The 24707-nt window shown below is 46.2% G+C and overlaps 1 protein-coding gene across 10 annotated transcripts in view; it reads right to left on the reverse strand.

The window, feature by feature from the left end:
• The window catches only part of mbnl3 (muscleblind-like splicing regulator 3), a 93866-nt gene that overhangs the window by 39517 nt on the left and 29642 nt on the right, over positions 1-24707 (reverse strand). For all 10 annotated transcript variants that reach the window (XM_055888470.1, XM_055888475.1, XM_055888474.1 and 7 more), the window contains exon 2: positions 23124-24392. In XM_055888470.1, coding sequence (XP_055744445.1) covers positions 23124-23306 — 183 coding nt within the window. In that variant the 5' untranslated portion in view covers positions 23307-24392. The remainder of the gene's footprint in view (positions 1-23123; positions 24393-24707) is intronic.

Below are 24707 nucleotides of genomic sequence, written 5' to 3' on the forward strand. Positions count from 1 at the left end.
CAGAGGGGAGACAGTAATGGTGATGGATGGAGTCGCGCTGTGATGAGGACACTGAGAGGACGTCTGAACGGGAAGTGCAGGTGTGTGTGTGTGTGTCTGTGTGTGTGTGAGCACTGGACTTGTAGGACGCAGCCTGAAGGGTAGGAAGAGGAGAGTCACACTGTCTCCTATATCACCACCCAGGGGGTTGTTCACAGAGCATTATATACAGCGCATTGGGAAAGTATTCAGACCCCTTGACTTTTTCCACATTTTATTAAGTTACAGCCTTAATCTAAAATGTATTAAATCGTTTTTTCCCCCTCATCAATATACACACAATACACCAAAGTATCAGACCCTTTACTCAGTACTTTGTTGAAGCTCATTTGGCAGCGATTACAGCCTCTAGTCTTCTTGGTATGACCCTACAAGCTTGGCACACCTGTATTTGGGGAGTTTCTACCATTCTTCTTCACAGCTTTTTTTACGTCTCTCCAGTGATGTTCGATCGGAGCAGTTTTTAATCAAGGATCTCTCTGTACTTTGCTCCGTTCATCTTTCCCTCAATCTTGACTAGTCTCCCAGTCCCTGCCACTGAAAAACATGCCCACAGCATGATACTGCCACCACCATGCTTCACAGTAGGGATGGTGCCAGGTTTCCTCCAGACGTTACATTCAGGCCAAAGAGTTCAATCTTGGTTTCATCAGACCAGAGAATCTTGTTTCTCATGGTCTGAGAGTCTTTAGGTGTCTTTTGGCTGTCATGCCACTCTACCATAAAGGCCTGATTGGTGGAGTGCTACAGAGATGTTTGTCCTTCTGGAAGTTTCTCCCATCTCCACAGAGGAACTCTAGAGCTCTGTCAGAGTGACTATTGGGTTCTTGGTCACCTCCCAGACCAAGGCCCTTCTCCCCTGATTACTCAGTTTGGCCGGGTGGTCAGCTCCAGGAAGAGTCGTGGTGGTTCCAAACTTCTTCTATTTAAGAATGATGGAGACCACTGTGTTCTTGGGGGCCTTCAATGCTACATAAATGTTTTGGTATCCTTCCCCAGATCTGTGCCTCGACACAATCCTGTCTCGGAGCTCTACGGACAATTGCTTCGGTTTAGTTTTTGCTCTAACATGCACTGTCAAATGTGGGACCTTATATAGACAGGTGTGTGACTTTCCAAATCATGTCCAAACAATTGAATTTACCACAGGTGGACTCCAATCAGGTTGGTTAAACATCTCAAGGATGATAAATGGAAACAGGATGCACCGGAGCTTAATTTCGAGTCTCATAGCAAAGGGTCTGAATACTTAAGTAAATTATGTATTTCTTTATTTTATTTTAACCTGCTTTTGGTTTTTCATTATGGGGTTTTGTGTGTAGATTGATGAGGTATTTGTTTTAGTAAATCAATTCTTGGATAAGGCTGTAATGTAACAAAATGTTGAAAAAGTCAAGGGGTCTGAATACTTTCTGAATGCACTGTATATAACCACCCAGGGGGTTGTTCACAGAACATTATATATATCACCACCCAGGGGGTTGTTCACAGACCATTATATATATCACCACCCAGGGGGTTGTTCACAGAACATTATATATATAACCACCCAGGGGGTTGTTCACAGAACATTATATATATATCACCACCCAGGGGGTTGTTCACAGAACATTATATATATAACCACCCAGGGGGTTGTTCACAGAACATTATATATATAACCACCCAGGGGGTTGTTCACAGAACATTATATATATCACCACCCAGGGGGTTGTTCACAGAACATTATATATATCACCACCCAGGAGGTTGTTCACAGAACATTATATATATCACCACCCAGGGGGTTGTTCACAGAACATTATATATATATATATATATAACCACCCAGGGGGTTGTTCACAGAACATTATATATATATCACCACCCAGGGGGTTGTTCACAGAACATTATATATATCACCACCCAGGGGGTTGTTCACAGAACATAATATATCACCACCCAGGGGGTTGTTCACAGAACATTATATATATCACCACCCAGGGGGTTGTTCACAGAACATTATATATATATCACCACCAGGAGGTTGTTCACAGAACATTATATATATATATATTTATATATCACCACCCAGGGGGTTGTTCACAGAACATTATATATATCACCACCCAGGGGGTTGTTCACAGAACATTATATATATCACCACCCAGGAGGTTGTTCACAGAACATTATATATATATATCACCACCCAGGGGGTTGTTCACAGAACATTATATATATATAACCACCCAGGGGGTTGTTCACAGAACATTATATATATATCACCACCCAGGGGGTTGTTCACAGAACATTATATATATCACCACCCAGGGGGTTGTTCACAGAACATTATATATATCACCACCCAGGGGGTTGTTCACAGAACATTATATATATCACCACCCAGGGGGTTGTTCACAGAACATTATATATATATCACCACCAGGAGGTTGTTCACAGAACATTATATATATATATATATATATATATATATAACCACCCAGGGGGTTGTTCACAGAACATTATATATATCACCACCCAGGGGGTTGTTCACAGAACATTATATATATATCACCACCAGGAGGTTGTTCACAGAACATTATATATATATATATATATATATCACCACCCAGGGGGTTGTTCACAGAACATTATATATATCACCACCCAGGGGGTTGTTCACAGAACATTATATATATCACCACCCAGGGGGTTGTTCACAGAACATTATATATCACCACCCAGGGGGTTGTTCACAGAACATTATATATATATCACCACCCAGGGGGTTGTTCACAGAACATTATATATATATATCACCACCCAGGAGGTTGTTCACAGAACATTATATATATATCACCACCCAGGGGGTTGTTCACAGAACATTATATATATATATCACCACCCAGGGGGTTGTTCACAGAACATTATATATATCACCACCCAGGGGGTTGTTCACAGAACATTATATATATATATATATATATATATAACCACCCAGGAGGTTGTTCACAGAACATTATATATATCACCACCCAGGGGGTTGTTCACAGAACATTATATATATATAACCACCCAGGGGGTTGTTCACAGAACATTATATATATCACCACCCAGGGGGTTGTTCGCAGAACATTATATATATATATCACCACCCAGGAGGTTGTTCACAGAACATTATATATATATATATCACCACCCAGGGGGTTGTTCACAGAACATTATATATATAACCACCCAGGGGGTTGTTCACAGAACATTATATATATCACCACCCAGGAGGTTGTTCACAGAACATTATATATATCACCACCCAGGGGGTTGTTCACAGAACATTATGTATATATATCACCACCGAGGAGGTTGTTCACCGAACATTATATATATATATATCACCACCCAGGGGGTTGTTCACAGAACATTATATATATCACCACCCAGGGGGTTGTTCACAGAACATTATATATATATATATATCACCACCCAGGAGGTTATTCACAGAACATTATATATATCACCACCCAGGGGGTTGTTCACAGAACATTATATATATCACCACCCAGGAGGTTGTTCACAGAACATTATATATATCACCACCCAGGGGGTTGTTCACAGAACATTATATATATATAACCACCCAGGGGGTTGTTCACAGAACATTACATATATATCACCACCCAGGAGGTTGTTCACAGAACATTATATATATCACCACCCAGGGGGTTGTTCACAGAACATTATATATATCACCACCCAGGAGGTTGTTCACAGAACATTATATATATCACCACCCAGGAGGTTGTTCACAGAACATTATATATATCACCACCCAGGAGGTTGTTCACAGAACATTATATATAACTGAAAAACATACAGTAAAGGCATACTGTATGTAGACAACCATAGTAATACACACACACACACACACACACACACACACACACACACACACACACACACACACACACACACACACACACACACACACACCAGGGAGTGCAAGCTTTTTCAGGGATGTCAGTAATGAAAGCTCATTATGGACTTATCGAAGGCCTTGGAAACTGTTGACTATGCCCTGCTGTTGCATAGATGAAAAAAGGTTGGTTTAAGTGTTGATGCATTGGATTGGTTCCAGAACTACCTTTCTGACAGAACAGTGTGTAGCACAGGAGGGTATGATATCTGAGTTTCGAAGGCTTACAAAAGGAGTTCCCCAGGGGTCTGATCCTTTTTACACTGTACATACATGATATAGGGAAGACCTCTGACTCTGCAAATCTCCATCTGTATGCTGATGACACAATTATTTATTCTAGCGCATCTAAAGATGGAGTCACTTGCAGATTTTAACAATAAAAGGCCAGCAAACTGATAGGGTCAACTCCTATAAGTATCTTGGGATTTGGTTAGATGAAAAGTTCAATTTTAAACAGCACATTGATACTCAGTCTGACTGGCTCTCATTCAGGCTATCCAGAAGGCCAAAGTTAGTTCCTTTAAGGAGCAGTTCTCTCTCTGTGGGTCTAACCCCAAGAAGTTCTGGAATATGGTTTTAAACAGCAGTTTTAAACAGTTCTGGAGAATAAACCCTCCTCCTCACAGCTTCCCATGTCCCTTAATGTTTAATATGTGGTTGTTACTGACAATAAGCACATGGCTGAGCTCTTTAATCACCACTTCATTAAGTCAGGATTCCTATTTGACTCAGCCATGCCTCCTTGCCCGTCCAACATTTCCTTATCTTATCGACTATCCACGATGCTTCTCCCTCTTTTTCCCCTGCCTCGCTACAAAGTTTCTCCCTGCAGGCGGTCACTGAGTCCGAGGTGCTAGAGGAGCTCCTTAAACTTGACCCCAAAAAAACATTTGGGTCAGATGGCTTAGATCCTTTCTTCTTTAAGGGTGCTGCCCCTATCATCGCTAAGCCTATCACTGACCTTTTGAAACTGTCTCTCCTTTCTGGGGAGGTTCCCATTGCTTAGAAGGCAGCCACGGTTCGTCCTTTATTTAAAGGGGGAGATCAAGCTGATCCTAACTGTTATAGGCATATTTCTGTTTCCCTGTTTATCAAAAGTGTTGGAAAAACTTGTCAATAATCAACTCACTGGCTTTCTTGATATCTATTGTATTCTCTTGGGTTTGCAATCGGGTTTCCGCTCAGGTTATGGATGTGTCACTACAACCTTAAGGTCCTCAATGATGTCACCATTGCCCTTGACTCTAAGAAATGTTGTGCTGCTATTTTTATTGACTTGGCCAAATCTTTTAATACGGTAGACCATTCCATTCTTGTAGGCCGGCTAAGGAGTATTGGTGTCTCTGAGGGGTCTTTGGCCTGGTTTGCTAACTACCTCTCTCAAAAAGTGCAGAGTATAAAGTCAGAACATCTGCTGTCTCAGCCACTGCCTGCCACCAAGGGAGTACACCAAGGCTCAATCCTAGGCCCCACGCTCTTCTCAATTTACATCAACAACATAGCTCAAGCAGTAGGAAGCTCTCTGATCCATTTATATGCAGATGATACAGTCTTATACTCAGCTGGCCCCTCCCCGGATTTTGTGTTAAAAGCTCTACATCAAGGGCCTCCCGGGTGGCGCAGAGGTCTAGGGCACTGCATTGCAGCGCTAGCTGCGCCACCAGAGTCTCTGGGTTCGCGCCCAGGCTCTGTCGCAGCCGGCCGCGACCGAGAGGTCCGTGGGGCGACGCACAATTGGCCTAGCGTCGTCCGGGTTAGGGAGGGTTTGGCCGGTAGGGATATCCTTGTCTCATCGCGCTCCAGCGACTCCTGTGGCGGGCCGGGCGCAGTGCACGCTAACCAAGGGGGCCAGGTGCACGGTGCTTCCTCCGACACATTGGTGCGGCTGGCTTCCGGGTTGGAGGCGCGCTGTGTTAAGAAGCAGTGCGGCTTGGTTGGGTTGTGCTTCGGAGGACGCATGGCTTCGACCTTCGTCTCTCCCGAGCCCGTACGGGAGTTGTAGCGATGAGACAAGATAGTAATTACTAGCGATTGGATACTATGAAAATTGGGGAGAAAAGGGGGTAAAATAAATTAAAAATAAAAAGAAGAAAAAAAAGCTCTACATCAAATCTTTCTTAGTGTCCAACAAGCTTTCTCTGTCTTTAACCTTGTTCTGAACAACTCTAAAACAAAGGTCATGTGGTTTGATAAAAAGAATGCCCCTCTCCCCACAGGTGTGATTACTAAGGTTTAGAGCTTGAGGTAGTCACCTCATACAAGTACTTGGGAGTACGGCTAGACGGTAGACTGTCCTCTCAGCACATATCAAAGCTGCAGGCTAAAGTTAAATCACCCCAGCTGCCAAACTAACCCTGATTCAGATGACCATTACAGAGATTACAGAGACATCATTTATAGATCAGCAGGTGAGGGTGCTCTCGAGCGGCTAGATGTTCTTTAGCATTCGTTCATCAGATTTGCCACCAATGCTCCTTACAGGACACATCACTGCACTCTATACTCCTCTGTAAACTGGTCATCTCTGTATACCCATCGCAAGACCCACTGGTTGATGATGCTTATTTATGCTGATGCTTATTTATAAAAACCCTCTTAGGCCTCACTCCACCCTATCTGGAGATATCTACTGCAGCCCTCATCCTCCACATACAACACCCGTTCTGCCAGTCACATTCTGTTAAAGGTCCCCAAAGCGCACACATCCCTGGGTCGCTCCTCTTTTCAGTTCGCTGCAGCTAGCGACTGGAACGAGCTGCAACAAACACTCAAACTGGACAGTTTTATCTCTTCATTCAAAGACTCAATCATGGACACTCTTACTGACAGTTGTGACTGCTTTGCCTGATGTATTGTTTTCTCTAACTTCTTGCCCTTTGTGCTGTTGTCTGTGCCCAATAATGTATGTACCATGTTTTGTGCTGCTACCATTTTGTGTCGCTACCATGTTGTTGTTATGTTGTGTTGCTACCACGATGTGTTAAATAAATAAAAAATAAAATAAACTTGAACAAGAAACTGAAGTTGAAATTGGGTTTCTATTTCAGGCACAAATCTTGCTTTTCAATGTTAGTCAGAAAATATCTTGTTCAAAGCACTTTTTTTTATATCAGTGCTGGATAATGGTGATATTGTCTATATGCAGGCCTCAGCAAGTACCTTAAACTCTGGACACAGTGTATCATGGTGCTTTAAGATCTATTACCAATGCTAGATCACTCACCCATCACTGTGATCTGTATGCTGTGATGCAATGGACCTCTCCCTCCAACGGGGGGCTTAAGCACTGCTACACTTTTGTGTACAACACATTGATGGACAACTCCCTGTGTATCTCTGTTCCTTACTGACCAGATCAGTCACTCAATATAGTCTTCATTCACAGTCGCTGTTGTCCTTGTCTGATCCTAAGGCTAGAACTGAGATGGAGAAACAATATTTTTCCCATAATGCCCCTTCATCCCGGAATATGCTTCAAATTATATCAATGTTAAGGGAGTTAGTGTCCTTGCCTGTTTTTAAGACTCTGATCGACAACACTTTGTGATAGCTGCAGTTGTTTCTAATCTTCAATTGTATCTGTAACTTGTGACACTTTGTCTTTTGTGTGTATTTAGTAATTTTTTATTATCTTTTTTTTTTTTTTTGCCTCAATGGGTCTTACCTGGTTAAATAAAGGTTAAATAATTTTTTTATTATCATAACAGTATCAGGTTGGTAAACTAACTAACCTAAACTATGAGGTGATAGAAGACAGCCCACCACTATCTGACCTATTAAAGGATCCTCTCATCTCTCTAATGATCCCAGCTCTACCTACTGTACAGTACAACACACAGTGCAGATCTGAGCTACTTACATTTCTGATCTTGCGGAATAAGTAAAAAAAGAGAGAGAGGGGGAACTAGAAAGACAGGAGGAGAGGGGGAAACAGAAAGGCAGGAAGAGAGGGGGAAACAGAAAGACAGGAGGAGAGGGGAAAACAGAAAGACAGGAGGAGAGGGGGAAACAGAAAGGCAGGAAGAGAGGGGGAAACAGAAAGACAGGAGGAGAGGGGAAAACAGAAAGACAGGAGGAGAGGGGGAAACGGAAAGACAGGAAGAGAGGGGGAAACGGAAAGACAGGAAGAGAGGGGCAAACAGAAAGACAGGAGGAGAGGGGGAAACAGAAAGGCAGGAAGAGAGGGGAAAACAGAAAGACAGGAGGAGAGGGGAAAACAGAAAGACAGGAAGAGAGGGGGAAACAGAAAGACAGGAGGAGAGGGGGAAACGGAAAGACAGGAAGAGAGGGGCAAACAGAAAGACAGGAGGAGAGGGGGAAACAGAAAGGCAGGAAGAGAGGGGAAAACAGAAAGACAGGAAGAGAGGGGAAAACAGAAAGACAGGAGGAGACGGGGAAACAGAAAGACAGGAGGAGAGGGGGAAACAGAAAGACAGGAGGAGAGGGGGAAACAGAAAGACAGGAGGAGAGGGGGAAACAGAAAGACAGGAGGAGAGGGGGAAACAGAAAGACAGGAGGAGAGGGGGAAACAGAAAGACAGGAGGAGGGGGGGAAACAGAAAGGCAGGGGGAAACAGAAAGGCAGGAGGAGAGGGGGAAACAGAAAGGCAGGGGGGAACAGAAAGACAGGAGGAGAGGGGGAAACAGAAAGGCAGGGGGAAACAGAAAGACAGGAGGAGAGCGGGAAACAGAAAGACAGGAGGAAACAGAAAGACAGGAGGAGAGGGGGAAACAGAAAGGCAGGGGGAAACAGAAAGACAGGAGGAGAGGGGGAAACAGATAGACAGGGGGAAACAGAAAGGCAGGAGGAGAGGGGGAAACAGAAAGGCAGGGGGGAACAGAAAGACAGGAGGAGAGGGGGAAACAGAAAGGCAGGGGGAAACAGAAAGACAGGAGGAGAGCGGGAAACAGAAAGACAGGAGGAAACAGAAAGACAGGAGGAGAGGGGGAAACAGAAAGGCAGGGGGAAACAGAAAGACAGGAGGAGAGGGGGAAACAGATAGACAGGGGGAAACAGAAAGGCAGGAGGAGAGGGGAAAACAGAAAGGCAGGGGGGAACAGAAAGACAGGAGGAGAGGGGGAAACAGAAAGGCAGGGGGAAACAGAAAGACAGGAGGAGAGGGGGAAACAGAAAGGCAGGGGGAAACAGAAAGACAGGAGGAGAGGGGGAAACAGAAAGACAGGAAGAGAGGGGGAAACAGAAAGACAGGAGGAGAGGGGGAAACAGAAAGACAGGAAGAGAGGGGGAAACAGAAAGACAGGAGGAGAGGGGAAACAGAAAGACAGGAAGAGAGGGGCAAACAGAAAGACAGGAAGAGAGAGGGAAACAGAAAGACAGGAGGAGAGGGGGAAACAGAAAGACAGGAGGAGAGGGGGAAACAGAAAGACAGGAGGAGAGGGGGAAACAGAAAGACAGGAAGAGAGAGGCAAACAGAAAGACAGGAGGAGAGGGGGAAACAGAAAGACAGGAGGAGAGGGGGAAACAGAAAGACAGGAGGAGAGGGGGAAACAGAAAGACAGGAAGAGAGGGGGAAACAGAAAGACAGGAGGAGAGGGGGAAACAGAAAGACAGGAGGAGAGGGGGAAACAGAAAGACAGGAAGAGAGAGGCAAACAGAAAGACAGGAGGAGAGGGGGAAACAGAAAGACAGGAGGAGAGGGGGAAACAGAAAGACAGGAGGAGAGGGGGAAACAGAAAGACAGGAGGAGAGGGGGAAACAGAAAGACAGGAGGAGAGGGGGAAACAGAAAGACAGGAGGAGAGGGGGAAACAGAAAGACAGGAAGAGAGGGGGAAACAGAAATGCAAGAGGAGAGGAGAAACAGAAAGACAGAAGGAGAGGGGGAAACAGAAAGACAGGAAGAGAGGGGGAAACAGAAATGCAAGAGGAGAGGGGGAAACAGAAAGACAGAAGGAGAGGGGGAAACAGATAGACAGGAAGAGAGGGGGAAACAGAAAGACAGGAAGAGAGGGGGAAACAGAAAGACAGGAAGAGAGGGGGAAACAGAAAGACAGGAGGAGAGGGGGAAACAGAAAGGCAGGGGGAAACAGAAAGACGGGAGGAGAGGGGGGAAACAGAAAGACAGGAAGAGAGGGGCAAACAGAAAGACAGGAAGAGAGGGGGAAACAGAAAGACAGGAGGAGAGGGGGAAACAGAAAGGCAGGGGGAAACAGAAAGACAGGAAGAGAGGGGGGAAACAGAAAGACAGGAAGAGGGGAAACAGAAATACAGGTAGAGAGGGGAAACAGAAAGACAGGAAGAGAGGGGAAACAGAGAGACAAGAGGAGGGGAAACAGAAAGACAGGAGGAGAGGGGAAACAGAAAGAGAGGAGGAGGGGTAACAGAAAGAGAGGAGGAGGGGAAACAGAAAGACAGGAAGAGAGGGGAAACAGAAAGAGAGGAGGAGGGGTAACAGAAAGAGAGGAGGAGGGGAAACAGAAAGACAGGAGGAGAGGGGGAAACAGAAAGACCGGAGGAGAGGGGGAAACAGAAATGCAAGAGGAGAGGAGAAACAGAAAGACAGAAGGAGAGGGGAAACAGAAAGACAGGAGGAGGGGAAACAGAACGACAGGAAGAGAGGGGAAACAGAAAGACATGAGGAGGGGAAACAGAAAGAGAGGAGGAGGGGAAACAGAAAGACATGAGGAGAGGGGGGAAACAGAAAGACAGGAAGAGAGGGGGAAACAGAAAGACAGGAGGAGGGGAAACAGAAAGACAGGAAGAGAGGGGAAACAGAATGACATGAGGAGGGGAAACAGAAAGAGAGGAGGAGGGGAAACGCAAAGACATGAAGAGAGGGGGAAACAGAAAGACATGAGGAGGGGAAACAGAAAGACAGGAGGAGGGGAAACAGAAAGACAGGAGGAGAGGGGGAAACAGAAAGGCAGGAAGAGACGGGGAAACAGAAAGACAGGAGGAGGGGAAACAGAAAGACAGGAAGAGAGGGGAAACAGAAAGACAGGAGGAGAGGGGAAACAGAAAGACAGGAGGAGAGGGGGAAACAGAGAGACAGGAGGAGAGGGGGAAACAGAAAGACAGGAGGAGAGGGGAAACAGAAGGACAGGAGGAGAGGGGGAACAGAAAGACAGGAAGAGAGGAGAAACAGAAAGACATGAGGGGAAACAGAAAGACAGGAAGAGAGGGGGAAACAGAAAGACAGGAGGAGGGGAAACAGAAAGACATGAGGAGGGGAAACAGAAAGACAGGAAGAGAGGGGGAAACAGAAATACAGGAGGAGGGGAAACAGAAAGACAGGAAGAGAGGGGAAACAGAAAGACAGGAGGAGAGGGGAAACAGAAAGACAGGAGGAGAGGGGGAACAGAAAGACAGGAAGAGAGGAGAAACAGAAAGACAGAAGGAGAGGAGAAACAGAAAGACAGAAAGAGAGGAGAAACAGAAAGACAGAAGGAGAGGGGTAACAGAAAGACAGGAGAAGAGGGGAAACAGAAAGACAGGAGGAGGGGAAACAGAAAGACAGGAAGAAAGGGGAAACAGAAAGACATGAGGAGGGGAAACAGAAAGACAGGAAGAGATGAGAAACAGAAAGACAGGAGGAGAAGGGAAACAGAAAGACAGGAAGAGAGGAGAAACAGAAAGACAGGAGGAGAGGGAAACAGAAAGACAGGAAGAGAGGAGAAACAGAAAAACAGGAGGAGAAGGGAAACAGAAAGACAGAAGGAGAGGGGGAACAGAAAGACAGAAGGAGGGGGGGAACAGAAAGACAGGAGGAGAGTGGAAACAGAAAGACAGAAGGAGAGGGGGAACAAAAAGACAGGGGTAGAGGGGAAACAGAAAGGCATGAGGAGAGGGGGAAACAGAAAGACAGGAGGAGAGGAGAAACAGAAAGACATGAGGAGAGGAGAAACAGAAAGACAGGAGGAGAGGAGAAACAGAAAGACAAGAGGAGAGGAAAAACAGAAAGACATGAGGAGAGGGGGAAACAGAAAGACAAGAGGAGAGGAGAAACAGAAAGACATGAGGAGAGGAGAAACAGAAAGACAGGAGGAGAGGAGAAACAGAAAGACAAGAGGAGAGGGAAAACAGAAATACATGAGGAGAGGGGGATCAGAAAGACAGGAGGAGAGTAGAAACAGAAAGACAGAAGGAGAGGTGGGAAACAGAAAGACAGAAGGAGAGGGGGAACAGAAAGACAGGAGGAGAGGGGGAAACATGAGGAGAAAGAAATGAAAAGTAATGTCAAGTAAAATATATTGGGTCAGGAAAATCCTCCTCTAAGGTAGCCATGGCAACACACTAAGAAACAGGGAGGAAGTCCCTCCTTGTACAGTACCATCTGTGCTGCACAGGAGAGACAGAGAGGGGGAGGGAGGAAGGGAAAGAGAGAGAAAGAGGGGAGGGAGGAAGGGAGAGATAGAGAGGGGGAGGGGAGGAAGGGAGGGAGAGATAGGGGGGAGGAAGGGAGGGAGGGAGAGAGAGAGAGGGGGGGAGGGAGAGAGAGAGAGGAAGGGAGAGAGAGGGGGGGAAGGGAGGGAGAGAGGGGGAGGGAGGAAGGGAGAGAGAGGGGGATAGAGGGGGAAGGGAGGGAGGAAGGAAGGGCGAGAGATAGAGGGGGGAAGGGAGAGAGAGGGGGGGAAGGGAGGGAGAGAGGGGAGGAAGGGAGAGAGAGAGGGGGGAGGGAGGAAGGGAGAGAGAGGGGATAGAGGGGGAAGGGAGGGAGGAAGGAAGGGCGAGAGATAGAGGGGGAGGAATAAAGGGAGAGAGATAGAGGGGGAGGAATAAAGGGAGAGAGAGATAGGGGGAGGGAGAAAGGGAGAGAGAGGGGGAGGGAGAAAGGGAGAGATAGGCATTCATCCTATACAAGGATGACAATATGTAGTATCTACATTAAACAAAACATGCTAAAAAAGCATTTACAGCAAAGACTAGACTTCTCTGACTAACAACTTGATCTGGGCTACAGAGGGGGAAAAATTGTGAAATCTCTCAGCCATCCTGCCCTGCTGCTCATGCTTATCCGCATGCTAGACAATTACGTCATCCAAACAAGCTCTGACTCCTGAATGCATTTAGTCTCCAGTGTAACTGAGTCTAAACCAGCAAGTAGATGTGGTAGTCACTATGATCATCATTTCAAAATGGGTTGACATTGTTACAAGGTTTCCTGCCTCCCTTCCCCCAACAGGTTGACAGTCAGCCTGGCCAGACAGACAGGGCTAAGTAGAGTAGAGAGGAGGGAAGGAGAGAGGAGGGAAGGATGGAATAGAGGGATAGCACGAGTGGGAACGTAACTTGTTTCCTTGTTCTTTAACTTCTTTGTGATAGTTGGCAGCATTTTCACTTTTGGATGAATTGCATGCCCATAGTGAACTGCCTCCTACTCTGTCCCAGATGCGAATATATGCATATTATTATTACTATTGGATATAAAACACTCTGAAGTTTCTAAAACTGTTTGAATGATGTTTGTGAGTATAACATAACTCATATGGCAGGCAAAAACCTGAGAAAAAATCCAAACAGAGTGAGAATTCTGAGACTGGTCAATGTTCAACTCATCGCCTATTCAATTCCCTGTAAGATATGGATCTGTTTGCACTTCCTACGCCTTCCACTAGATGTCAACAGTCTGTAGAACGTGGAATGAAGCCTCTACTGTGATGTTGAGCCGGATGGGAGGTGTTTCAGTCATTGGTCTGGCAGAATGCCAGTTCCTGGTCACGCGCGTTCCAAACGATATCGTCTTGCTTTCCATAACTTCTAGAGACACAAAATGAATTCTCCGGTTGGAACATTATTGGATAGTTATGATAACAACATCCCGAAGATTGATTCTCTACTTATTTTGACCAGTTTATTCGACCTGTTATATAACTTTTTAAAGTTTTCGTCCGAGTTTGCCTGCATCTGCGCGAGCGTTTGGACATGTGCACAAAACATGCTAGCAAAAGTAGCTACTTATACATAAGTAATGGACATTATCGAACAAAACAATGATTTATTGTGGAACTAGGATTCCTGTGAGTGCATTCTGATGAAGATCATCAAAGGTAAGGGAATATTTATGATGTAATTTCGTATTTCTGTTTTATCTGAGCGCTGTCTCAGACTATTGCATGCTGTGCTTTTTTCGTAAAGTTTAAAAAAAATCTGACACAGCGGTTGCATTAAGAATAAGTGTATCTTTAATTCTATGTAAAACATGTATCTTTCATCAAAGTTTATGATGAGTATTTCTGTTATTTGACGTGGCTCTCTGCAATTTCTCCGGATATTTTGGAGGCATTTCTGAACATTTCTGAACATGTAAACCGAGATTTGTGGATATAAATATGCACATTATTGAACAAAACATAAATGTATTGTGTAACATGATGTCCTATGAGAGTCATCTGATGAATATCATCAAAGGTTAGTGATTAATTTTATCTCTATTTCTGCTTTTTGTGACTACTATATTTGGCTGGGTAAATGGCTGTGTTTTTCTGTGTCTATGTACTGAGCTAACATAATCGTTTGGTGTGCTTTCGCCGTAAATTATTTTTGAAATCAGACATGTTGGCTGGATTCACAATATGTGTAGCTTTAATTTGGTGTCTTTCATGTGTGATTTCATGAAAGCTAGATTTTTTTGTAATATATTTGAATTTTTTCTGGCTTTTGGCCAAGTGGGACGCTACCGTCCCACATATCCCAGAGAAGTTCAAGTGAATAAGTAAAAGTGAGAAAACCGAAGTCTGTGGAGCTACACTGTTGTACAATCAATATGTCCTTAGTGAGGACTGGAGAGAAACATTTAAACAGGACGGAGGTGTGTGTGTCTGGGTGTGTGTGTGACTCTTGATAAAGAGAGAGCCATCGTCCGTTGTCTCTCACATAAACACTTTCTTTAAGCAACACTGCAGTCAGTGACCCTACAACCTCAGACAGACAACTCACTGCCTTTCACACACCACTTTATCTCCTCTGACACTAAAAAAACATCTTGCTTCTCTTAACCCTCAATACAACCGATACAGAAAGCAGGCTGTTGCTTTGTGCTAAAAACAGCCATGCCACTCACTCACAGAGATCAAACTGAACTGTCCAATGGATAGGCACTCCTGCGCTGTTGCTAGGCTGCTCTCCCTCCCTCCATCTCTCTCTCTCTCTTTCTCTCCCACCCTCCCTCTCCCGCTCTGGAAGACATAACACAGAAAAATGGCTGAATAATACATTCTAACTCAATAAACGGGGAGACAGCAGCTGCACTCAGACAGAGAACCCCTTGTCTGGGTCTCTCTCTTTCTGCAGGGGATGCTGGTAAGACACACACACACAAACAAGTAGACACACAACACACAGACACACACACATGCACGCACACAAACAATATTTACAAAGCCTAGCCACAGTGCTAAGGCTATCCACCCGAAATAGCTGCATCACAACTGTGTGGTTAATGGTGTGTGTCTGTCTGTGGTAGTACTGCTGTCTCTGGTCAGAGGTGAGAGGGCCACAGACAGGGAGCAGCTGCAGTGGTTCTGTGTAGAGGGGCAGGGCCACATTAGCAGAGAGACAGCTAGTCACTGGTACAGAGTAGAGGGACAGCTAGTCAGCAGTATAGAGTAAAGGGACAGCTAGTCAGCAGTACAGAGTAAAGGGACAGCTAGTCAGCAGTACAGAGTAAAGGGACAGCTAGTCAGCAGTACAGAGTAGAGGGACAGCTAGTCAGCAGTACAGAGTAAAAGGACAGCTAGTCAGCAGTACAGAGTAAAGGGACAGCTAGTCAGCAGTACAGAGTAAAGGGACAGCTAGTCAGCAGTACAGAGTACAGAGTAAAGGGACAGCTAGTCAGCAGTACAGAGTAAAGGGACAGCTAGTCAGCAGTAGAGAGTAAAGGGACAGCTAGTCAGCAGTAGAGAGTAAAGGGACAGCCAGTCAGCAGTAGAGAGTAAAGGGACAGCTAGTCAGCAGTACAGAGTAAAGGGACAGCTAGTCAGCAGTAGAGAGTAAAGGGACAGCTAGTCAGCAGTAGAGAGTAGAGGGACAGCTAGTCAGCAGTAGAGGGTAGAGGGACAGCTTGTCAGCAGTAGAGAGTAGAGGGACAGTTAGTCAGCAGTACAGAGTAGAGGGACAGTTAGTCAGCAGTACAGAGTAAAGGGACAGCTAGTCAGCAGTAGAGAGTAGAGGGACAGCTTGTCAGCAGTACAGAGTAAAGGGACAGCTAGTCAGCAGTACAGAGTAAAGCGACAGCTAGTCAGCAGTACAGGGACAGCTAGTCAGCAGTACAGAGTAGAGGGACAGCTAGTCAGCAGTACAGAGTAAAGGGACAGCTAGTCAGCAGTAGAGAGTAGAGGGACAGCTAGTCATCAGTAGAGAGTAGAGGGACAGTTAGTCAGCAGTACAGAGTAAAGGGACAGCTAGTCAGCAGTACAGAGTACAGGGACAGCTAGTCAGCAGTACAGAGTAAAGGGACAGCTAGTCAGCTGTACAGAGTAGAGGGACAGTTAGTCAGCAGTAGAGAGTAAAGGGACAGCTAGTCAGCAGTAGAGAGTAGAGGGACAGTTAGTCAGCAGTAGAGAGTAGAGGGACAGCTAGTCATCGGTAGAGAGTAGAGGGACAGCTTGTCAGCAGTAGAGAGTAGAGGGACAGCTTGTCAGCAGTAGAGAGTAGAGGGACAGTTAGTCAGCAGTACAGAGTAGAGGGACAGCTTGTCAGCAGTAGAGAGTAGAGGCACAGTTAGTCAGCAGTACAGAGTAGAGGGACAGTTAGTCAGCAGTACAGAGTAAAGGGACAGCTAGTCAGCAGTAGAGAGTAAAGGGACAGCTAGTCAGCAGTAGAGAGTAGAGGGACAGCTAGTCAGCAGTAGAGAGTAAAGGGACAGCTAGTCAGCAGTACAGAGTAGAGGGACAGCTAGTCAGCAGTAGAGAGTAGAGGCACAGTTAGTCAGCAGTACAGAGTAGAGGGACAGTTAGTCAGCAGCACAGAGTAAAGGGACAGCTAGTCAGCAGTAGAGAGTAAAGGGACAGCTAGTCAGCAGTACAGAGTAGAGGGACAGCTAGTCAGCAGTACAGACTAGAGGGACAGCTAGTCAGTAGTACAGAGTAAAGGGACAGCTAGTCAGCAGTACAGAGTAAAGGGACAGCTAGTCAGAAGTAGAGAGTAAAGGGACAGCTAGTCAGCAGTAGAGGGTAGAGGGACAGCTAGTCAGCAGTACAGAGTAAAGGGACAGCTTGTCAGCAGTACAGAGTAGAGGGACAGCTAGTCAGCAGTAGAGAGTAAAGGGACAGCTAGTCAGCAGTAGAGAGTAAAGGGACAGCTAGTCAGCAGTAGAGAGTAAAGGGACAGCTAGTCAGCAGTAGAGGGTAGAGGGACAGCTAGTCAGCAGTACAGAGAAAAGGGACAGCTAGTCAGCGGTACAGAGTAAAGGGACAGCTAGTCAGCGGTACAGAGTAAAGGGACAGCTAGTCAGCAGTAGAGAGTAAAGGGACAGCTAGTCAGCAGTACAGAGTAAAGGGACAGCTAGTCAGCAGTACAGAGTAAAGGGACAGCTAGTCAGCAGTACAGAGTAAAGGGACAGCTTGTCAGCAGTAGAGAGTAGAGGGACAGCTAGTCAGCAGTAGAGAGTAAAGGGACAGCTAGTCAGCAGTACAGAGTAGAGGGACAGCTAGTCAGCAGTAGAGAGTAGAGGGACAGCTAGTCAGCAGTACAGAGTAAAGGGACAGCTAGTCAGCAGTACAGAGTAAAGGGACAGCTAGTCAGCAGTAGAGAGTAAAGGGACAGCTAGTCAGCAGTACAGAGTAGAGGGACAGCTAGTCAGCAGTAGAGAGTAAAGGGACAGCTAGTCAGCAGTAGAGAGTAAAGGGACAGCTAGTCAGCAGTACAGAGTAGAGGGACAGCTAGTCAGCAGTACAGAGTAAAGGGACAGCTAGTCAGCAGTAGAGAGTAAAGGGACAGCTAGTCAGCAGTACAGAGTAGAGGGACAGCTAGTCAGCAGTAGAGAGTAAAGGGACAGCTAGTCAGCAGTAGAGAGTAAAGGGACAGCTAGTCAGCAGTAGAGAGTAAAGGGACAGCTAGTCAGCAGTAGAGAGTAAAGGGACAGCTAGTCAGCAGTACAGAGTAGAGGGACAGCTAGTCAGCAGTACAGAGTAAAGGGACAGCTAGTCAGCAGTACAGAGTAGAGGGACAGCTAGTCAGCAGTACAGAGTAAAGGGACAGCTAGTCAGCAGTAGAGAGTAGAGGGACAGCTAGTCAGCAGTAGAGCGTAAAGGGACAGCTAGTCAGCAGTAGAGAGTAGAGGGACAGCTTGTCAGCAGTAGAGAGTAGAGGGACAGCTAGTCAGCAGTAGAGAGTAGGGGGACAGCTTGTCAGCAGTAGAGAGTAGAGGGACAGCTAGTCAGCAGTAGAGAGTAAAGGGACAGCTAGTCAGCAGTACAGAGTAGAGGGACAGCTAGTCAGCAGTAGAGAGTAAAGGGACAGCTAGTCAGCAGTAGAGAGTAGAGGGACAGCTAGTCAGCAGTAGAGAGTAGAGGGACAGCTAGTCAGCAGTAGAGAGTAAAGGGACAGCTAGTCAGCAGTAGAGAGTAGAGGGACAGCTTGTCAGCAGTAGAGAGTAGAGGGACAGCTAGTCAGCAGTAGAGAGTAGAGGGACAGCTTGTCAGCAGTAGAGAGTAGAGGGACAGCTAGTCAGCAGTACAGAGTAAAGGGACAGCTAGTCAGCAGTACAGAGTAAAGGGACAGCTAGTCAGCAGTAGAGAGTAAAGGGACAGCTAGTCAGCAGTAGAGAGTAGAGGGACAGCTAGTCAGCAGTACAGAGTAAAGGGACAGCTAGTCAGCAGTACAGAGTAGAGGGACAGCTAGTCAGCAGTACAGAGTAAAGGGACAGCTAGCCAGCAGTACAGAGTAGAGGGACAGCTAGTCAGCAGTACAGAGTAAAGGGACAGCTAGTCAGCAGTACAGAGTAGAGGGACAGCTAGTCAGCAGTACAGAGTACAGGGACAGCTAGTCAGCAGTACAGAGTAAAGGGACAGCTAGTCAGCAGTGCAGAGTAGAGGGACAGCTAGTCAGCAGTACAGAGTAAAGGGACAGCTAGTCAGCAGTACAGAGTAAAGGGACAGCTAGTCAGCAGTAGAGAGTAAAGGGACAGCTAGTCAGCAGTACAGAGTAAAGGGACAGCTAGTCAGCAGTACAGAGTAAAGGGACAGCTAGTCAGCAGTACAGAGTAAAGGGACAGCTAGTCAGCAGTACAGAGTAAAGGGACAGCTAGTCAGCAGTACAGAGTAAAGGGACAGCTAGTCAGCAGTAGAGAGTAAAGGGACAGCTAGTCAGCAGTAGAGAGTAAAGGGACAGCTAGTCAGCAGTACAGAGTAAAGGGACAGCTAGTCAGCAGTACAGAGTAAAGGGACAGCTAGTCAGCAGTACAGAGTAAAGGGACAGCTAGTCAGCAGTACAGAGTAAAGGGACAGCTAGTCAGCAGTAGAGAGTAAAGGGACAGCTAGTCAGCAGTACAGAGTAAAGGGACAGCTAGTCAGCAGTAGAGAGTAAAGGGACAGCTAGTCAGCAGTAGAGAGTAAAGGGACAGCTAGTCAGCAGTAGAGAGTAAAGGGACAGCTAGTCAGCAGTAGAGAGTAGAGGGACAGCTAGTCAGCAGTAGAGAGTAGAGGGACAGCTAGTCAGCAGTAGAGAGTAGAGGGACAGCTAGTCAGCAGTACAGAGTAAAGGGACAGCTAGTCAGCAGTACAGAGTAGAGGGACAGCTAGTCAGCAGTACAGAGTAAAGGGACAGCTAGCCAGCAGTACAGAGTAGAGGGACAGCTAGTCAGCAGTACAGAGTAAAGGGACAGCTAGTCAGCAGTACAGAGTAGAGGGACAGCTAGTCAGCAGTACAGAGTACAGGGACAGCTAGTCAGCAGTACAGAGTAAAGGGACAGCTAGTCAGCAGTGCAGAGTAGAGGGACAGCTAGTCAGCAGTACAGAGTAAAGGGACAGCTAGTCAGCAGTACAGAGTAAAGGGACAGCTAGTCAGCAGTAGAGAGTAAAGGGACAGCTAGTCAGCAGTACAGAGTAAAGGGACAGCTAGTCAGCAGTACAGAGTAAAGGGACAGCTAGTCAGCAGTACAGAGTAAAGGGACAGCTAGTCAGCAGTACAGAGTAAAGGGACAGCTAGTCAGCAGTAGAGAGTAAAGGGACAGCTAGTCAGCAGTACAGAGTAAAGGGACAGCTAGTCAGCAGTACAGAGTAAAGGGACAGCTAGTCAGCAGTACAGAGTAAAGGGACAGCTAGTCAGCAGTACAGAGTAAAGGGACAGCTAGTCAGCAGTACAGAGTAAAGGGACAGCTAGTCAGCAGTACAGAGTAAAGGGACAGCTAGTCAGCAGTAGAGAGTAAAGGGACAGCTAGTCAGCAGTAGAGAGTAGAGGGACAGTTAGTCAGCAGTAGAGAGTAGAGGGACAGCTAGTCAGCAGTACAGAGTAAAGGGACAGCTAGTCAGCAGTAGAGAGTAAAGGGACAGCTAGTCAGCAGTAGAGAGTAGAGGGACAGCTAGTCAGCAGTAGAGAGTAGAGGGACAGCTAGTCAGCAGTACAGAGTAAAGGGACAGTTAGTCAGCAGTAGAGAGTAAAGGGACAGCTAGTCAGCAGTACAGAGTAGAGGGACAGCTAGTCAGCAGTACAGAGTAAAGGGACAGCTAGTCAGCAGTAGAGAGTAGAGGGACAGCTAGTCAGCAGTAGAGCGTAAAGGGACAGCTAGTCAGCAGTAGAGAGTAGAGGGACAGCTTGTCAGCAGTAGAGAGTAGAGGGACAGCTAGTCAGCAGTAGAGAGTAGGGGGACAGCTTGTCAGCAGTAGAGAGTAGAGGGACAGCTAGTCAGCAGTAGAGAGTAAAGGGACAGCTAGTCAGCAGTACAGAGTAGAGGGACAGCTAGTCAGCAGTAGAGAGTAAAGGGACAGCTAGTCAGCAGTAGAGAGTAGAGGGACAGCTAGTCAGCAGTAGAGAGTAAAGGGACAGCTAGTCAGCAGTAGAGAGTAGAGGGACAGCTTGTCAGCAGTAGAGAGTAGAGGGACAGCTAGTCAGCAGTAGAGAGTAGAGGGACAGCTAGTCAGCAGTACAGAGTAGAGGGACAGCTAGTCAGCAGTACAGAGTAAAGGGACAGCTAGCCAGCAGTACAGAGTAGAGGGACAGCTAGTCAGCAGTACAGAGTACAGGGACAGCTAGTCAGCAGTACAGAGTAAAGGGACAGCTAGTCAGCAGTGCAGAGTAGAGGGACAGCTAGTCAGCAGTACAGAGTAAAGGGACAGCTAGTCAGCAGTACAGAGTAAAGGGACAGCTAGTCAGCAGTAGAGAGTAAAGGGACAGCTAGTCAGCAGTACAGAGTAAAGGGACAGCTAGTCAGCAGTACAGAGTAAAGGGACAGCTAGTCAGCAGTACAGAGTAAAGGGACAGCTAGTCAGCAGTACAGAGTAAAGGGACAGCTAGTCAGCAGTAGAGAGTAAAGGGACAGCTAGTCAGCAGTACAGAGTAAAGGGACAGCTAGTCAGCAGTACAGAGTAAAGGGACAGCTAGTCAGCAGTACAGAGTAAAGGGACAGCTAGTCAGCAGTACAGAGTAAAGGGACAGCTAGTCAGCAGTACAGAGTAAAGGGACAGCTAGTCAGCAGTAGAGAGTAAAGGGACAGCTAGTCAGCAGTAGAGAGTAGAGGGACAGTTAGTCAGCAGTAGAGAGTAGAGGGACAGCTAGTCAGCAGTACAGAGTAAAGGGACAGCTAGTCAGCAGTAGAGAGTAAAGGGACAGCTTGTCAGCAGTAGAGAGTAGAGGGACAGCTAGTCAGCAGTAGAGAGTAGAGGGACAGCTAGTCAGCAGTACAGAGTAAAGGGACAGTTAGTCAGCAGTAGAGAGTAAAGGGACAGCTAGTCAGCAGTACAGAGTAGAGGGACAGCTAGTCAGCAGTACAGAGTAGAGGGACAGCTAGTCAGCAGTACAGAGTAAAGGGACAGCTAGTCAGCAGTACAGAGTAAAGGGATAAATTACCTGAATTGATGCGATAACGATAAAAATAAAGATATGTTTCTAACATTAATGTGGACTTTTATATTTATTTTATTATTATTATTATTTTATTTATTTATTATGGACTTTTATAATTATATTTTAAACTACTACTACCCATCAATTGTCCTATTAACAATCACCCATATTAGCAAACTCATTTCACTTCGAACTTCACATTTCTCTAGTATAGGCTACTTATTGTAATGAACGATATCAGGAAAATGCCTGCGATAAGTGATCAGTATGATCGTTGTCGATAATGTTTGGTTTATTGTCCCAGCTCTACTTCAGAACTGATTCATAGATAGCAAGGAGAAAGGTACAGAGGGTGGGTGTGGCTGAAGAGTTCCTGCTCTTGACAAATCTTTTAAAACAGCTTACAAGTCAACTTCCCCTTCACAGGTCCAATATAATATACAAAGTGTACAAAACATTAGAACACTTTCCTAATATTGAGTTGCAACCCCTTTTGCCCTCAGAACAGCCTCAATTCATTGGAGCATGAACTCTACAAGGACTTAAAAGAGTTCCACAGGGATGCTGGCCCATGTTGACTCCAACGTTTCCCACAGTTGTCAAGTTGGCTGGATGTCCTTTGGGTGGTGGACATTTCTTAATACACACAGGAAACTGTTGAGCGTTAAAACCCCAGCAACGTTGCAGTTCTTGACACACTCAAACCGGTGCGCCTGGCACCTACTACCATACCCCATTCAAAGGCACTTCAATCTTTTGTCTTGTCCATTCCCCCTCTGAATGGCACACATACACAATCCACGTCTCAATTGTCTCAAGGCTTAAAAATCCTTCTTCAACCTGTCTCCTCCCCTTCATCTACAATGATTGAAGTGGATTTAACAAGGGACATCAATAAGGGATCATAGCTTTCACCCGGATTCACCTTGTCAGTCTACTTCATGGAAAGAACAGGTGTTCTTCGTGTTTTGTACACCCATTCACAAAACGTAAAAACTATTGTCTATTACTAATCCCTCAGCAGGCCTAGTTGATGAATTTCAAAAATGATTTACAGGTTGGTTGTGTGGTGTGTGTCTGAGAGAGAGTTATGAGAGAGTGTTTTCCCTTACCTCATTGTCAGACAGTGCCTGCTGTGTGTGTGTGTGTGTTGTTTGTGATGCTGACTGTTACCTTGAGTGAGTCGAAGCAGGCGATGACTCGGCCATTGTCCACGTGGCAGCTCCTGGCTGGGTGGGCGAACTTACACTCAGCGTCCGAGCGAGAGCAGGTACCCCTCTGAAACTCTCGACACACCTCTAGGGTCAACCACTTAGTGTCCCGGCCCATGGCCATACTTCCCATGTTGACTGCCATTACAGCCCCTCAGGACAGGAGGGGGCAAGTGGATAAGGGAGTAGGGTCTAGGGTTGGACACAATCGGGGAAAAAAAAAGAAAAAAAAAAGAAAAGAAACAAAAAGCACTGATGCAGACGAAAATAAATTGGAAACTCCTTGACAAGACAAGAGGAGATAAGTGTGTGAAATTTAAAAAAAATACTTAGTTATACTGGATACAATGAATAAGCTGGTCCTTTGAAATTACTTTGAGTTTCTGGGTATGGAGGCTGGAGTAGTGGGTTTTCTTGGGTAAGGTGCAGATCCCTGATCCACTGACGATGGGATGAGTTCTCAGAGATAGAGGTGAGCAGAGGCCAGCTCTGTGTCATCGAAAAAATAGGAAATTGGGGCACCTCACTCTGTCATGCTGAGATATGTAGTTCAGACAGGCATTGTCCTAGAGAGAGGCCTTCCAATGACAGCTTCCTCTTCTTATGTCCGTCAGTCTGTCTGTCTCTGTCTTGCTCGCGCTGGTCACTCCATTCTTCAGACAGAAACCCCAAATATCCAGAACTGTGACACGGCTTCTGTCGCGTTTAGTATGGCTGGTCAGGCTGTTTAGAAAAAGGGAAAGATAAAAAAGCAGAAGCTTATCGACCAGTGTCCTTGTATTGATGATGAGGTGGAGGCTGAGGGGAGGTGGCGCTGGGGGGAGGTGGGCAGATTGCAGATCAGCAGCAGGACGGATGACTCTGGCTGTCAGGGTCACATATAGCCTCATTCAAGGCCAAACACACACAAATAAACACACACACAGTGCTGTGCTTTGCTCTACTCTCACGTAGCAGGGCCAGGAGCCTGTCCTATGCAGACAGCAGCAGTAGGCCACCAGCCAGCCAAACTGGACCGAACCAAACTGGACCGAACCAGAACGTCAGGCACCCACTCACAGTCTTCTTAGGCACTTTGGAGTTCCACTTCCTCCTCTTATTTTAGTCTCTTTCTCATCCCTCCTTCTCCACGTTTCTTCCTTCCCTGGCTGTCTCTTGTCGTTTATCCTTCCGTCTTCGTCATCCTCTTCATTGACCTCTTCATGTGGCTGCCCTTTCCGTAAAAACCTGTCTTTAGGTTGCAAGAAGAGACAGATGATCAAAATTAGTCAGCAGTCGGTTTAAAATAATAAAATTAAATAAAGTAAAAAATCTATTGCAGAAAAGGGTTCCAGGAAAAGCAGGCATCCTGAATGTAGAATATAACTGCATTAGTATCCAACCTACACTGTCAACTTACAACAGAACCCTATGGAGTCTAACTGGGTGATGAGGTCATGAGGTGAAAGAGAGACACACAAATAGAGCAGGTGGAGAGGGAGGCTAGTAGGGAGGCTGCAATGCACAGGAAAGGGCAAGCAATGTCTTAATTAAGAGATACAAGGAG

Source organism: Salvelinus fontinalis, chromosome 29 (genome assembly GCF_029448725.1).
Source record: "Salvelinus fontinalis isolate EN_2023a chromosome 29, ASM2944872v1, whole genome shotgun sequence".
Classification (NCBI taxonomy): Eukaryota; Metazoa; Chordata; class Actinopteri; order Salmoniformes; family Salmonidae; genus Salvelinus; species Salvelinus fontinalis.